We start from the raw sequence: 17,306 nt of genomic DNA, 5'->3' as shown, positions 1-17,306 counted from the left end.
AATGATATTCTTATTCTTATTCTTCTTCTTATTATTACTATTATGTGTTGCTGGGATGAATGATGACAGGGAAAACCGGAGTATCCGGAGAAAAACCTGTCCCGCCTCCGTTTTGTCCAGCACGAATGTCACATGGAGTGACCGGGATTTGAACCACGGAACCCAGCTGTGAGAGGCCGGCGCGCTGCCGCCTGAGCAACGGAGGATCCTTATAAGTACATTAAGAACAGTAAAATCAATTGGTCTCACCTCCTTCTACACCCCACCGCCGTTAAGTTTATTTACCGGCACCCCCCGCCCAAAAAAAAAAAAAAATTAAAAGAAGGCTTGTTTTTTATGTTTAAAGAAGATTTCAAACGCCAATGTTCACGTCTATTACCTTCAGTTTTGAGATATAAGTATCCCGATAAATATAATTTACTTTTGTCACTTAATTTCAAACTACTCCCCCTCCCCCCCTAAGTGAATCTTCCCGCAAAAAATACTTGTTTCTTTAATAGTGAAGGATCTTCTAAATACCAATTTCGTCGCCATAAGACCTATCTGTGTCGGCGCGACGTAAAGCCCATAGCAAAAAAAAAAAAAAAAAAAAAAAAAAAAATATACCAATTATCACGGCTCTAACTTCTTCACTTTTAGATTTATGTGTCCTCATGAAAGGAATTCAACTCCTTTACACTCCCGCCCCCCAAGATTCCCCCCCCCCACCCAAAACGCGTTTTTCTTTGTTTTTAAAGGAGATCCAAATACGAATTTTCACGTCTGTAACAACTTTAGTTTTTATTAGATGTATATATTCTCATACAATTAAAGTCAATTAATTTTTCAATTCTTTCACATCCCTCCCCCCGCTTCATTGGATTTTCCGAGAATACGTGTTTCTTTATTTTTAAAGCAGATTGCAAATATCAAATTTCACGTCTGTAACATCTTCATTTTTAAGATATCAGTAGCCTAATTAAAAGAATTCAACACCATTTTCAGTCACTTTCACCCCCCCCCCCCTCCACCCAAGTGGTATTTCCGAAAATTAAAAATACACGTTTCTTTATGTTTAATAGAGATAAAAATGCCAGTTTTCACTTCTGTAACATGTTAAGTTTTTTTTAGATATACTGTAAAAATTCTCATTTTAAAATTTCACACCTTTTGGGTTCCCCTTAAGTGGAGTTTCCAAAAACAAATCACCTATGTTTCTTTACATTTGCAGGAGATTCCAAACACTCACTTTTTACGTCTGTAACACTTTACGTTTCCAAGATAATCTTTCAAAAAATTCACCCCAATTTGTCACTTCTGTTTAACCGCCATTAATAAGATTTTCCAAAAACTAAAAAAATACGTGTTTCTTTATTTTTAAAGGAGATCCCATATACAAATTTTCAGTTCTGTAATATCTTCCGTTTCTGAGATATATGTATCCTCATTAAAGGCATTCAACCAATTTTTTACCCTTTTACACCCCTCCTATTGGGATTTACAGGAAACAAAAAAAATACGTGTTCCTTTATTTTTAGAGGAGATTCTAACTACCAATTTTTACATCTGTAAATTTTAAAGTTTTAAGATGTAGACACATTCATTTTAAAAAATTCACCCCCCTTTTCACCCCTCAATATTTGGATTTTCCAAAAACGAAAAAATACGTGTTTCTTTACATTTAAAGTAGATCCCAAATACCAATTTTCAGGTCTGTAATATCTTCAGGTTCTGAAATATAAGTAGCCTCATTAAAGGCATTCAACCCATTATTCACCCTTTTACACCCTTCCTATTGGGATTTTCCGAAAACAAAAGAATACGTGTTTCTTTATTTTTAAAGGAGATTCTAAATACCAATTTTTACATCTATAAACTGTAACAGTTTTGAGATAAAGATACACTCATGTTAAAAAATCACCCCCTTTGCACCCCCCATTAATTGGATTTTCCAAAAACAAAAAATACGTGTTTCTTTATTTTTAAAGGAGATCCCAAACACCAATTTTCAGGTCTGTAATATCTTCAGTTTCTGAAATATATGTAGCCTCATCAAAGGCATTCAACCCTTTTTTCACCCCTTTTCATCCCTCCTATTGCGATTTTCCGAAAACAAAAAAATACGTGTTTCTTTATGTTTAATGAAGATTCTAAATACCAATTTTTACATCTTCAAACTTTAAAAGTTTGGAGATATAGATTCACTCATTTTAAAAATTCACCCCCTTTTCACCCTCCCATTAATTGGATTATCCAAAAACAAAAAAATACGTGTTTCTTTATTTTTAAAAGAGATCAAAAGTACCAATTTTCAGGTCTGTAATATCTTTAGTTTCTGAGATATAAGTACTGGTATACTGATTAAGGGCATTCAACCCATTTTTCCCATTTTCACCCCTTTTCACCCCTCCTATTAGGATTTTCTGAAAACAAAAAATACGTGTTTCCTTATTTTTAAAGAAGATTCTAAATACCAATTTTTACATCTGTAAACTTTTAAACTTTCGAGATATAGACACACTCATTTTAAAATTTCACCCCTCTTTTCACCCCCTTAGCGAAGGAATATCCAAAAATCCTCTCTTAGCGAGCACCTACATCTTAATATGAACATATCCCCAAAATTTCATTTCGTTACGTCCAGTAGTTTTGGCTCGGCGATGATGAATCAGTCAGTCAGTCAGGACAAGTTATTTTATATATATATATAGATTTACAGGTTGCCAGTACACAAACTAAATGAAGACTCGCTGAGGGAGAAATGTTGCATAGCAACTGACTTGCAAAGTCGAAGTGCTCATTCAAGAGCTGAAGACTTGAGAATGTAACGTTTGGAGAAATGTCAGCAAGTCCAGAGATAAAATCTCATGAGCTAGCTTCAGTCCACTTGTTCAGTAAGGTGCTTATACAAGCATCCTCTGCACTTCTGAAGTAAGGCGTAGCTAGCCATTGGACGACTGACTCATTCTCTCCTAGCCCACTCGCTTATATAGGTTCTCGAGTGGTGACGTGGAGTGTCAGCTGGTCACCTGGTCAGCTCTGCAGGTGAGAACAGGATACTAGCCGTGCTGCGCATGGGATTCGAATACCGGCACCACAACACAACACAAAGCTTATTCACTGCCTCGTGATGTATTCCAATGATGGGTATGTGGATATATTACTCTTCTGTGGAGAAGCTAGACTGAATGGATATCTGACACAAAACCTGTATCAAGAAGCGACAGGCAAGACATTTCGGAGTGTGGAAAAATATCTGTGGGCTATTGCATCCCTGGGAAGGATATGGCCTGTTCGAGATCATCCCGTGTGTCTCCTCACAATGAAGAGGTTGAGCTGGACGCTATCTGGTATAACCCTCACATGGGCCATTGCACAGGAGAAGAATATCATCTGGGTGTCTGTTATGCAGTTATTGCATACCCAGCAGTTTCACCCGTATCATCTGCATTTACACCAGAAGCTCCATGCTTGTGATTTCAAAGTCGAAGCCTGGGTGGTGTTCTGTCAATGGACAGATACTGGTCCTACCTTTATAGTGACCATCTTATTTACGAACAAAGCATGATTCCTCAGCAATGGAACCATTAATTGCCATAATATGCATTACTACAGTGTGGATAATCCCCACTGGGTACAGCAGGCAGCTTTTCAGGAACAGTGGGGCATGAACGTATGGTGTGGCATTGGGGGTGATCACCTCATTGATCCCCATTTCTTTGAGCGACCTCTGATTGGAGAAAGCTATCTTTATTTCCTCTAAAATGAACTACCACTGTTCTTGGAACTTGTGTTACACCTTGACTGCTGCAAAATGTGGTTTCAACATGACAGAGCTCCACTGCATGTGGTGGTGGTTGTCCGGAACCATCTCAATGTGACTTATCTTAATAAATTGATAGGATGTTGAGGACCTGTCCCCTGGTCCACCAGTTCGCCCGATCTCACGCCCCTGGATTTTTTATATGGGGTCATGTAAAACAACTCATATATGCACAGAAGCCAGCCAATTGTGGTCATCTTAGACAACTCATCACCAAGACATGCTGATCTGTTACACTGGAGATGTTGTAGTGTGCCAGACAGTGAAGTTTTATCGATAGTCTCACTTCTCTGGAGCACAGCCAGGGTGCGTCCAGCAAACTGTGTATCAATCACGGAGGTCGTCAGTTCGAGATGACGCTGCATTAATCAATGTGGGTAATTGAAATCCTGTCACATACTCGTGTGGGATTCAAACCTCCTAAACCTCGAGCACTGTTCACTTTCAGATCTCCGACCGTGCCCCTGCCAAGTGAGCTATTGCGAGGCATGGCATGTATCGGGCAGTTTCTAGCCTTTACAATACCTGTTCCTGGTCTATGTGTACACCAGCTGTTGTAAAGTACATGTTCTTCGTATCTGTGCTAGTTTTACGGTCTCATTCAGGGTACTCATAATGAATAAATACCAATGCTCATGATTCCTGCTGTTTTCTAGCCCATTACCACACACTTTGTTACATTACCCTGGTTTAGGGAGAGGGTCCCAATGTATTTCAGAATTGTAGTAAATGCAGCAGGTTGCATAAAACTAGATTGCAAGGGGCAGGTAAACTACCCAGTACGTTACAATTTACTTTGAAGTGTATGAAATCAGAAGATTAAATAAAACTTGCTGTTATTTATTGTGAACTCAATCGCCTTGGGTGGATAACTAAATAAATTTCCAGAAAGATTAAACCTTTGGCCCATACAGCCCATTAAGGACCTTGAGCTTGCCACAACTGCTGTCCAGCTGGATGACCTTCAGGTATAATCAATGTGACAACCCACTTCATCTGTATTGCTTTGTCAGATTTAAATGTTTGTTGTCAATTCTTTCTCAACTCAAGTCTCTTGAATGGAAAATTGCATATTTTTTTCATCAGCTCTTTATCCTGGCCGATCTACTTCAGGACTGTGAAGTTGCTCATGTGGTCCATCCAAGATATTCTGGGCAGCCTTCTATAGATCCACATTTTGAATGCATCCAATCTCCCCTCAGTTGCTTGTGTTAGTGCCCATGCCTCTAGTCTGTACAACAGAACATCACAACACAGCAGACACGACACTTGACGGTGTGAAGTTTGATCAATAGTCTCAGTTCTCTAGAGCACAGCCAGAGTGTGCCCAGCTTCATTTTAGTGAAGGTCGATCTGGTGATTTCTATTTGGACTTTGATTTTTTTATCAGTGTCCTACTGTGCACTGAGACTGCTTCCCAGGTAGACAAATTTGTCAATTTTCTCAATGCTATCAATACATCTGCCATTTCTGTGCAGCTTAATACCATGAACTTGGTCTTCTTAGTATTTAGTTCCAATGTGGAAGCTTCACTTGCAGTTCTTACTCAGTCTACCAATAAAAGAAGAAAAATTTGTGTCCCCTTCCCAAGGTGGTGTAGCTCATTTCAGGCACACCCCAATGGAGGTGAGCTGCATTTACCATTTTAACTGCATATCTGCCCTCCTGCCATTCTTAAATCTCTGGCAGTACTGAGAATCAATCCCAGGTCTCCAAGGAAAGCAGCGAATAGTGCTAACTATTATACTGTGGAAGCGGATGGTCCACCAATAGTTGCAGATCCCTCAGGATGGAGAGGTTGTTCAGATACTGACAGTTGATTTGGATGCCCACATCCAGACCAGCTAAAGCTTCTGAAAAGATCTCTTTAGAGTAAATATTGAATAGGGTAGGGAAAAGTACGCCACCTTGCCTGATGCCCCTGCGAATTTCTACTAACCCAGTCATCTGGTTTCTGACTCAGGCTTGTGCATGCTGGTACTGATGGAGATTGGTAATAAATTGGATGTCTGTTCATCCACACCTACTCTGAATGACTTGGATCATCTTCTGGTGTTGACAATGATTAAATGCCTTGGTTTCATTGACAAAACACACGTCACATCTCATATCTCTGCATCTCTGAATGAGTACTTGCAATATGAAAAAGGCCTCACGGGTGCCCAGGGCATTGCAAAATCCAAATTGCATTTTATATGTGCATTCTTCACTCTTCTTGTGGATTTTGGTATGTATGATCTTCAGAAAGTTTCAAATCCATGGCTCATCATGCTGATAGTTAAAAAATTCTAGCATTTCTCCACGGATTGTTTCTTCGTCATTGTCACAAAAATTGATGTTAGGTAGTCCTCTACAATGATCCCTGAATTAGATGACATTTAAGAGCTCTATCTTGGTATGCAATGGTTGTACTGACTACTGAAATGTATATGAAAACACAAGTGTTTACCAGAAGACTGAAAAAATGGATAATAATACCAGTCTTTAAGAAAAGGGACAAGAAACTTTGTGGTAACTATAGAGGAATCACACTTATATCATAGGTACTGTGGTTAAAATAATGGAAAGGATATTAGAAAGAAGAATGAGAAGAAAGATTGATGGAGAGTTACAAGAGGAACAATATGGTTTGAGGAGTGGAAGACCAACAGTGGACCCAATCTTAAGCATGAGACCGATGACGGAAAAGAACTGGGAATATGGAAAGGATCTTGTCATGACTTTCATAGGTATAGAAAAGGCATGCAATAGTGTCCCCAGAGAGAAGATTTGGGAAACCATGGTTAAAAACGAGACTCAGAAGAAAAATGTTAGGAATGGTGCAAGCAATGTACAACAACTGTGTTAAAAGAGTACTGACCCCAGTTGGAAAGACAGAATGGTTTAGGAATAAGACTGGACTAAGACAGGGGAGTGTGCTGTCACCTCTTTTGTTTATTATGGTCATGGATGAAATTGTAAAGGAAGCAAAGGAAGCCTATGGAGATAAAGATACTGCTATTTGCAGATGATGTTGTAATCTGGGGAAAGAACATCAAAGAAGAGTAACAACCAGATACCGTATTCTGAACTTAAAAATTGAGGAGTATGCCATGAAAATCAGTACAGAGAAAAAGCAAGACTTGGTGATATCAAGAGGGGAAAGGCAAGGAAAGGGCACTGTGAAAATTGGAAGTCAGAGTCAGTAAATTGTGGACAGCTTTAAATATCTCGGAAGTGAATTAATGCAAAATGCTATGGTGGACATTGAGTTTAGCAGGAGGGTACAGGAGGGCAATGCGTTCTACCAAAGTGTAAGAAAACTTGTTTGGAGCAAATAAGAACCAAAGAAAAGTAAAGAGATAATACACAAAATGTACTATGTACCTATACTGACCTATAATACCAATATAATGGTCCATTATAGGACATTATAAATTTTCCAGCGAACTCATTCTTGGTTGCCTGCATTTCGCCCTCATGTGCTAAGTTGGGCTCATCAGTTGGTACTTAGCACACCTACCAAGACGCAAGGTGAGTGCATACCGTGGAGGCCACTGCATAGGCTACTTGAAGCCACCAGCAGTGTCAATGCACTATGAGAGACTATGTCTCATTTCCAAACAGTGATGCCTGCCTGGCCATCAGATGATATAGATGTTGATTTCCATAGGGAACATGAAATATTTGTCCTGACCTATGCAGCTGTGACTTGGAATTTGACCAGCAGGCAAGAGAGTAGGATTCAAGCAAGTGATATGAAATTCTTAAGAAGTATGATAGGAAAGACAAGGAAAGATGGAGTGAGAAATGAAGATGTTAGGAAAGAAGATGGGATAGGAAATCTATTATTATTATTATTATTATTATTATTATTATTATTATTATTATTATTATTATTATTATTATTATTAGGGGTTTAATGGATAAAATAATGGCTGTGATTCATGACAATGAGAAAATTTCCCCATTTGCTGTGTGGTGTAGCTCGTACACTACAACAAGAGAGTTGAAAAGAATAAACTAAGGTGGTATGGACATGAAAAGAGGATGGAGGAGAATAGAATTCCAAGACAGATGCTGGAGGCAAAGTGCAAGGGCAAGAGAGCAAGAGGAAGACCTATAACAAGGTGGATTGAATCAGTAAAGAGCAGCATAAGAAGACAAAATTTAGACTGGAACAAGATCATGGAAGAGGAATGGTGGAAGGAAAGATGGAGAAGTACCATAAATACCCCGATCTGGCAGGAGCTGGATAAGGGGAAATTATGATGATGGTGAAGAGCTCTATTAGATGTCTGATACTTGCTGCACACATCAACTTTAGTATTTCTATAGGGATCTTTCAAATGCCTTTTCCACTTTGCTCACGATTATAGGAAGTCCTAAACTTCCACTCAGGTCTGGTTTGTCTCCTTGTTCATCATGGAATAGTTCTTCAATGTACACCTTCCAGATGATCAGCTTTTTTTCAGTTTCCACTACTAGGTTTCTGTCATTGTCAAGGAGGAATAAAGTAGGCTTATGTTTGTGCTTGCCTGTTGCTTTCCTGATTTTATGATGAAAATTGAAATGGTCATGTCCATCCTGAAATTCCTCAATTTCTTTGCATTTCCCATTCATCTACTCTTCCTTGGCAGCTCTTACTTAGTTTTCGATCCTCTTGTCCAAATTGTCATACTTTCCTCTCTCTTTATTCTTGAATGTTCTCCCCTGGTCCATCAATAGCATTTGAAGCCGTGAGACATACAAGTGAAAACATTGCATAATAATATTATTATTATTATTATTATTATTATTATTATTATTATTATTATTATTATTATTATTATTATTATTATTATTATTATTATTAGGGGTTTAATGGATAAAATAATGGCTGTGATTCATGAAAATGAGAAAATTTCCCCATTTGCTGTGTGGTGTAGCTCGTACACTACAACTTGTTCTGAAAGAAAGACTTTTCATGTATTATGTAGAAAATAAGTAGGAAGTTTCAAACATTCCTCAAAATCCACAAAGATTCTCAAAGCTGCACAGAAACATCTTTCTTTACTGCAACACCACCTGATTCAAGATGAGCCTACATGATGGAATACAACTCTTCATAAGCTAATAAGACTACAAGAACAGAAGAGAGCCATTTTATTGGCATCTGCCAATCTGACCTTTCTAGTAAATCTTGCAGTATCACAATGGGAACATGTTGATTTAGTGATCAATACATAAAGCATTTCTGATCAAGCAACACTTTTTCCCATTGTGAACAGTGTCATATTTCATCTTCGAAAGCCATAACACAGTGGATCAAGAACTGTGACTGTAAGACATTAATTGCTGGATCAAATTAATATGCAGTACAAAGACATTGAATAGAATATTTTCCATCGTGACACTAGTGGTCACCAGCTTAAAAGGAAGAGTTTTTCACTATTTGAGTGTTCTCACTGCTGCTACAAACTGCTACAACATGCTAATCAAGAGTAGGGTGCTGGATCTACAAGTGAAGAGATAAGCTTGTAACTCCATTTTAATATGCTGTGTATTCAAATCTTTGGCAAATTTAAACTTTATTTCTGATGACCCATTCTTCAGAGCCAGCCAAACTCTCTGGTATTTGGTGCTTGTACAGCAGCATAATGCAAGGAAATGTCTCAGGAAGTTCATTATTAGGTAACACTTTTGAAGATGATATCACCACATACCTGAAAGATTATTGAAAACAAATGCAACGTTTCTAAAGCTATGAATACCTAACTGTGAAATATTTATGTATACCAACAGCAGCAGTATTTTCTGAAAGACTGTTCAGCACAACAGGACTCATATGTGACAGGAAAAGGAAACACAGGCTTTTGGCATGACCCCAACAGAGTAAGAATTCTTGTTATTTTTGAACTGATTGATGAAGTGTAACAGATGAAGAAATAGCCCTATTGTTATTGTTTGACCATTCATTGGCTTTTTTTTTTTTTTTTCAAATAGTGTCTAATACTTTTTAACAGTTGGTTTGTGGAAAGATGTGTAACTAACTACCAACTAGAACTACATACCACAATGTATTTTAATTTAATTTATAATAATTATAGAGATATTGAAGTGTGTAGAACCTCATTAATCTGGACTACTTGAGACTCTTTGTCCAAATTAATGAAAGTCTGGATTGAACAAAATATCTTATGAAATGAGCCATGGTACATATTTAAACACTCTATTCAACAAAAAGAACATGTACAGTACAGTATTTTAAATTTAAGGAATACAAAGGTTATTTAGTATTCAAGGTATAATGCAATACAGTATTAGGCCCCACAAAATACAGAATAACTAGTACAATACAGAATTACAAAATGGCAATCAAGGTACACCTTCATTGACCACACTTGACATGCTTTCTGTTTTGAAGAAACTGCTGATCTTTTGTTGTTTTCCTTTGACATTACTGTAATTTCTTTAATAATTAACTCATGCAGATGCCTTGAATGTTCGTAATATGCAGATATATTTTCAGCGTTATATTCAACGTATTTAATGACAATGTTAGATGGTCATTAATTTCACTAAGTTTTGGCTTAGGGTTAATAATACCACCTGCTTCATCCTGGTCATATTTGTCCATTTCAGAGCTTTCTGCAGAAATCATGCTTTCTAAGATCTTCACCTGTGTAGTTTACAACATTGCATTCATAACTCAGCTTTATACTGTAATTGAATTTATGTATTATTATTAATCCTGCAGTACACATGCCACGACTTTTTGACCGCAGATTTTTTCTTTTTGTTTCAGTCCAGTGAGTAGTTATGTCACCTGTTTCGCCTTCCACCTTATCTTAGCTCAGACCTCACCCTTCCGGTCTTAACATTCAGTTCGCTGTCTGTCGTCTCTGGGGATATTTTAGTTACTGTGCGGTGCTTTCCACCACGTGTATGTAGTAGTGTGCTCCGTTGTGACAGCCAGCTGGGTTGTGCGCTTAAAATTTTCAGTGAATTTTGCATTCTTATATTACCTATGTGATGTACCCACTTGGCCTACAGATGTATGACAAAATTATAACGTGGCGGGTCACTTTAATATTAAAATAAATAAATGATATGTCATTGTTTCTCCATAAACAGTATCCCAAGGGTGCCAGTCTTCAAGCTTATGGCTTGAAAACAAAAGTAGATAATTAATAATAATAATAATGCATAATGAGACTCAAAAAACTCCCAGGGGTGAGGTGAACGGAACACAAATCATTAAGTACACTAACTTGGAATTTAAGGATCATTAATAATTATTTCATAAAATACAAATTAAAACAGCTATTTATTAAGATGAAAAACGTGACGTAACGGCGTTTTAACGACATCTGAACTTACGGAAGCAAAAGAAAAATTGAATGAAATTAATTTTAAAAATGAACTGTTGCGCGAAGACTTGCAGTAACTTATGCCATAAGCTCACCATATGTAGACTCTGTTGTCTTGAAGCTGATGATATGTGGATCTCGTACCGGCTGCCTTCTCTGTTGTTGGATTCCAGTCCTACTTCTACATTTCCTGTCCTTAACACTTCCTACTGTACTCCTTACATAAAGTCGTAATGAGTCCTAATTTTAAGTGCAAAACCACCATGGGTTATATTCATGGAGAGAATACATTCGTATTCTTCCGTATTACGGAACAGTAGCATAGCTAAATTCATAATAAAAGCTCTCCTGCCCTATACTAGTCAAAGCCGGTCTCCCGTTGACTACCTCTCGTCATTGAGATAACAAGTCCCAATGAGAGTAACTTTTGAGTAGAATATACTCAGATGCGAAGTGAACTAAGTTAAAATCTTCTCCGATGTGTAGACGTAGAATCGTAGTAAGAGTATCTTCCAAGCGTGAGAATCAGCATCAGAATGTCCGAATACAAGTGACAATCTGCTCACGAGTAAGAATACGAGTATGAATGTGAAAACGACTGCTAATGCTAATAAGAATCTGAATGTCTTCTCCAGCTCTTGTCGGTGGTATATATCGGTTCAAAAGTCTCCTTCCATCAGCCATATCACATGGTCCAGTAAGATTCGAGGTCTCATCCCTTCTCCGATGTATTGCTGTGAATCCATCACATTGCTTCATTACGTTCATTCACATAGGCTGAACTTTCCCGCTGAAATAAAGCGTCCCGAAGCGGAGTTTGAAAAGTGGGTGTTAATAATGTATCAACTGTCTCTTCATGAGGTAGAGAGGGTAAGGTCTCTTGTAACCTAGATGACATACTTTTCCTGGAATTGGGCTGAAATTAGCCTGCTGACTCTGGTCACCTCACAACGGCTATTGGAAAATTTACTGCAAGTTATAAATATGCATGATGTTGAAATACTTTACCGAATAATTTGTTCGTTCAGAATACGTTATAGCCGCGATACAAAGAAATGAAATGATGATTGAAATGGATGATAAAAACCCTATATGTATATATATACACATATACATATTAATTTAAACATGACCTATCAGTGATTAAATATACACATCTTATCAATTAATTTCATACCGTAGTTCAATAATTAAAAACATGCAGTGATGTCCCAAACATCACACCTATGGTTGTTACCTGAAATGTATCCAGACGAAGTGAAAATGATAAATAACTTGCTCAATAGTGTTGAAAAGGAGAATATATATACAGTATATACAGAATGAAGCATTACTGAGAGACCAATGTGCTGCCAGAAAGAGACATTTTCACGAAGACAACGAAGATGAGAGTGAAATCATATCTTCAAAAGAGGAGGAAGACAATGCCAACAATGACACAGAAGAAAATGAACATGACATGGACACCGAAGTTTCGGCCCATACTGAAGAAGAAGAAGGATATGATGGAACTGAGGATAACTGTGTCAGACTTGATCTCCCTCCTCGCCAACCTCAGTATACTGGGAGAGACTTGCAATCTAAATGGAACATACACAGCAGCGCTTATCAAGGCCGAGTGAGGAGACACAACAATGTAACACACATCTCTGGTCTGAAAAGTATGGTCCGAGATGTTGAATCTCCTGTAGAAGCATGGAAATTATTTTTTCCTTACAGTATATTGGATAAAATTGTAAATTATACAAATATTTGGATCGAAAAACAACAGGGAAACTACAGTAGACCACGCAATGCTTCAAACACAAATATCATTGAAGTCAAAGCTGTGACTGGTTTACATTATTTTGCAGGGTACTGAAGTGATCCCATCAGAAATTGAGAGATTTACGGGCGTGAGATAGATGTGGTGTTTAGATTTTCTGCACCACTACGGGCATAGATAGTTTTCTGTTTTTACTCTGAGTTTTACAGTTTGACTTTATTAATTGATAAAAGAGAAAGACTGTTGATAGTCTAATTATCGTCGCCATAAGACCTATCTGTGCCAGCACGACGTAAAGCCCCTAGCAAAAAAGAAAACCAAGATAGTCTAATTCGCAGCCATGGAAATATTCGAGGATTTGGTTGATCATTGCAAAACAAACTATTCTTTGAGTGAATATGTAATGATTGATGAAATGTTAGATACGTTCCATGGTAAATGTCCCTTCCGACAATATGTTGCTAATAAGTCTACAAATAATATACTGAAAATATTCGTCCTAACAGACTCCAGAACATTCTACATGCAGAATACGGAAATATATACAGGGAAACAACAAGAAGGTCCCTATAAAGTGAACAATAGTGGTATGAATGTGGTTGAAAGGCTTATTGAGCCGATTTCTGGATCCGGTCGAAACGTAACTGTGGATAATTGGTGTATGTATGTAACTTTAGCTCATAATATGCTACCTAACCAATAGGAACTGAAAAAAAAAAAAAAATACGGGAAATTCCTCCCCTCTTTATACAAGCCAAAGACCTCAAAGCAGTTTGTTTGGTTTTGGAAACATTGCAACTCTGCTATCATGTGTGCCCAGGAAGAACAAGGTGGTTTTGGTGTTGTCAACTATGCACAACAGTGAGAGTGATGAAGAACCTGGTGATGCTCGAAAAACAGAAATGATTATTTTTTTAATCTCACAAAAGGAGGAGTGGACATGGTTGATAAGCTAAAAAAGTGCATATTCTGTTTCATACGTAAGTCGCCATTAGCCTCTAGCCCTGTCCTACACACTTCTAAATGTAGGAGGGATTCTGCAAGAAAGGTGTGATGTGAGTAGACATAAATTTATGAAAACCCTTTGAACTGAACTGTGCAATGAATATTTAAAATATCGCCGCAATCTAGATTATATCCCCCGGGTAATGAAGCAGAAACTTCAGGACTTACTTCGACCGCAGTTGGTTCAGAAGTGACCTGACGGAAGGCCCCAATACCGGTACCCTGGAAAATATAACTTTTGTGACAAGACCAAGAATCGGTAAACGAAGACTAATGGCGCAACGTGCTCACATTTTGTCTGCCGGGAACATACTGTTTCCACTTGTAAATATTGCAGTTTGGGAAGAGAAGAAAATGATGATTATCACTTACAATTAGTATGAACCAAGAAAGCGTGACTGCTATGAAACAGGGTGATTATAAAATGTATAAACAGAGAGTATTTGTTAGAATATACTGGATAATTGCATTCTATAACTGAAGAAACTGAATGAACCAAGGCATATCTTCTGAAGCTTCACTGTACATGTCTACTTTTAGTATCAAGTTTTTTGATTTTGTATGTACCGGTAATTACACCATCTATATTAATGCTATCTTTAGTAAAAAAAAGAATATATATGACTTTAAATACAGATGTGATAAATTGTGTGATATAAGTGTCTCATTGGTGATTAATTATAAGTAAATGAATATAAATAAATGGCTATGTACTCTACTTCCAAGAAAATAAATGTAGAAACAGCAAAATAAAACATTAATATGATTAAAAGAAATCCTACCATAATAATACTGCAAAGCGTAAATTGCGGACCTTTCCACCGCACGCGTATTCTGACGTAACTCTACCCCACGCGTGTTCTGGAGGGTTAAACGGCTGTCTGGATTAGGTGAAGTCTGGACTAATGGGGTCCAGATTAATGAGGTTCTACTGTGTTAATATATTTAATAAATAGTATTGTATTTAGAAATTTGTAATTCACTATTTTATTTCAACAATGAAAGTATCCGAGTACTGAGTATGGTATTGAGCCAAAAATCGTACATTGGTATCGAGTATCAACAAAAACTGATATTGATCCATCCATAATGTATACTTACTTTGCTTAACAGTGTTCTGTTGTTGAAGATGATAATAATTGTTTGAAATGTAATTTCTGAATTATTACTCGTTTTTCAGAACGTCGGATGCGTCACCAAGCTGGTGGAGACAGAAGGAGAACAAAGAAGCAAAGGTTTTATCATGGTTCAGCTTCAGAAACATTAATTCCAATACCTGATAATGGTTCATCAGATAGCAGGAAGTACTGCTGCTGAATAATACTCTAGGGTAACCAGTGTGTGAATCAAAGTTGATAGGAACAGTTTTACAGTGAAAAAGAGATGTGAGTTTCTGTAGCAGGGATTGTGTGCACAACAGATGAGAGTAAAAGAAGTAATTCATGTAAATATGTGAGGTACTAGAGTGTGTGTCAATTTGGTCTTGATTTTGAATGGTATAGTTGTTTGCATGTATATTTCATGAAAATAGAAAACACTGTCTTGCGTTGTACAAGTTTGAGCTAATGCTGTTCGTTGTTTTCTAGTTTAACTTCAGTGAAGTGAGTAACATGGAACTCTCAAACAGAATAATGTTCGACCACTGAAGAAATGTCAGTAACTCTGTTCAGAATGAAATATTCTGTTGAATGTACAAATGTTGATCAATACATTGTGAATAATTAATTTTCCAAGTATAATTCTATAGATTTATTTATAGGACAGTTTGTTTTTGACATTCATAAAGTAACTGAAACTTCTTGTGTCATTTCTATGGCAGGATATTAAGTAATTGGCTTAGAGAACACATGACATGTCATATCATACTATTGTGGTATAAAATTTTTCCATTGACAACCTGAATATTATTTTCAATGAAATAAGATAAATGACAGACTGAATAAAATCTAAGTCATACTCTACCATTATTCCATAGACGTATCAGATGTAAAATTCATTGAAGAGAACACTGATTATGTGCTCTATGTAAAGTGGATTTATATTTGTGATTTAGAAAAAAAAAACTTTGATAATAAAAGGAGATGGCATAGTCTCACAGATGAAAAGTTTAAGAATGTTATTTTAGCTGTTACAAAGGGAGACAGACACTTTGAGTTCATGCCTCAATGTTTCCAGTGTAAGAGAGAGTTTTATTAAATATCTTGTGATGAACCTTATGAAAGATAAAGATCAGTTCTTATTATCTGGCTTTCAATTCAGTTACTAATTCTAATGCCTGATTTATGAAAGATTTAATTTATATTTTCATAAGAAGAGGTATGCCTACCGGTACTTGAAACTCCACTGGTTGCTGATGACACAGTTTCTCACAAGTTTAAGTAGCTACACTAATTTAATTCAAACTACTGCTGTATTCCCTAAGTCATGACCAATTTTATATGTGAATTTTCACAGAGACATGAAGTTTTGAATTTAATTACTGGTATTTGGAGAAACTCATAAATGTGAATCATCAGTTGCCATAGATATTATTTAATTTCCTTCAGCAGTATTTGATTCAATTGACTTGTGAAGCACGTGGTATTGTTTCATATTATTGGCTATACTTGAAATTATCTTTGGTGATTATTGATTTCAACTCTACTTGGCTGTGTAGACCACTTGGATTGGCACTCATCTCCTATACTCAAAGATGCATCCAGTTAGTTGACATTTAAAAAGGCTTAATTATGAGAGATCTGTGCCAGTAGATTTCGTTAATGGAATCCTCTTCAGGACAAAATTCTGGCACCCCATGATTTCTTGAAATGGCTGCCAGTTGAAGTAACATGCAACATGAAATTATGTTAAACAGGTAAGTTGGCTGTGGTTTGGGTTGCATAGCTGTGAGCTTGAATAAGAGAGATGAAGGGTTCGAATCCCACTGTCAGTAGCCTTGGAGAGAGTTTTTCATGGTTTCCCCATTTTCACACCTAGCCTTAATTAAGACCATGGCTGCTACCTTCTCAGTCCTAGTCCTTTCTTATCCTTGCATCACCAAAATCCTTCTATTGTATGTTTTGGTGCAATGTTTAATACCACTAGCAAAAGATAGAAATCACATTAATATTAATCATTTCAACAGCAGGCAAGAGCAGGAACATGGATACCTCTTACCTCCCAGTTCTAATACCAATAACAAGATACAAACTACAATAACACAGATCTGGAGATTACTACATTTGTTCTCTTTTTTCTTCATGGATTAAACTAGTACAATTTTAAGACTGACCTAGCTGTAGCATAGAGTCACCCATCATGCATTCATAATTTAATTGTGCATGTTTACACTAGGGCGAGGGCTTGATTCACTTCTACAATATTGTTTCTCTATAATCACTGGATCCTCATGCTCTGAAGACAT

General features: G+C 37.0%; 1 protein-coding gene across 1 annotated transcript in view; it reads left to right on the top strand.

Annotated features, from left to right (window-relative positions):
* The window catches only part of LOC136863557 (fibrillin-2), a 618,768-nt gene extending 602,774 nt beyond the window's left edge, over window positions 1–15,994 (top strand). Inside the window, exon 21 of the mRNA XM_067139937.2 lies at window positions 15,084–15,994. Coding sequence (XP_066996038.2) covers window positions 15,084–15,220 — 137 coding nt within the window. The 3' untranslated portion in view covers window positions 15,221–15,994. The remainder of the gene's footprint in view (window positions 1–15,083) is intronic.
* The last annotated feature ends 1,312 nt before the right edge of the window (window positions 15,995–17,306 follow it).

The sequence above is a fragment of the Anabrus simplex genome, chromosome 2, assembly GCF_040414725.1.
Source record: "Anabrus simplex isolate iqAnaSimp1 chromosome 2, ASM4041472v1, whole genome shotgun sequence".
In the NCBI taxonomy this organism is placed as follows: Eukaryota; Metazoa; Arthropoda; class Insecta; order Orthoptera; family Tettigoniidae; genus Anabrus; species Anabrus simplex.
This window is presented reverse-complemented; position numbering and strand designations above follow the sequence as displayed.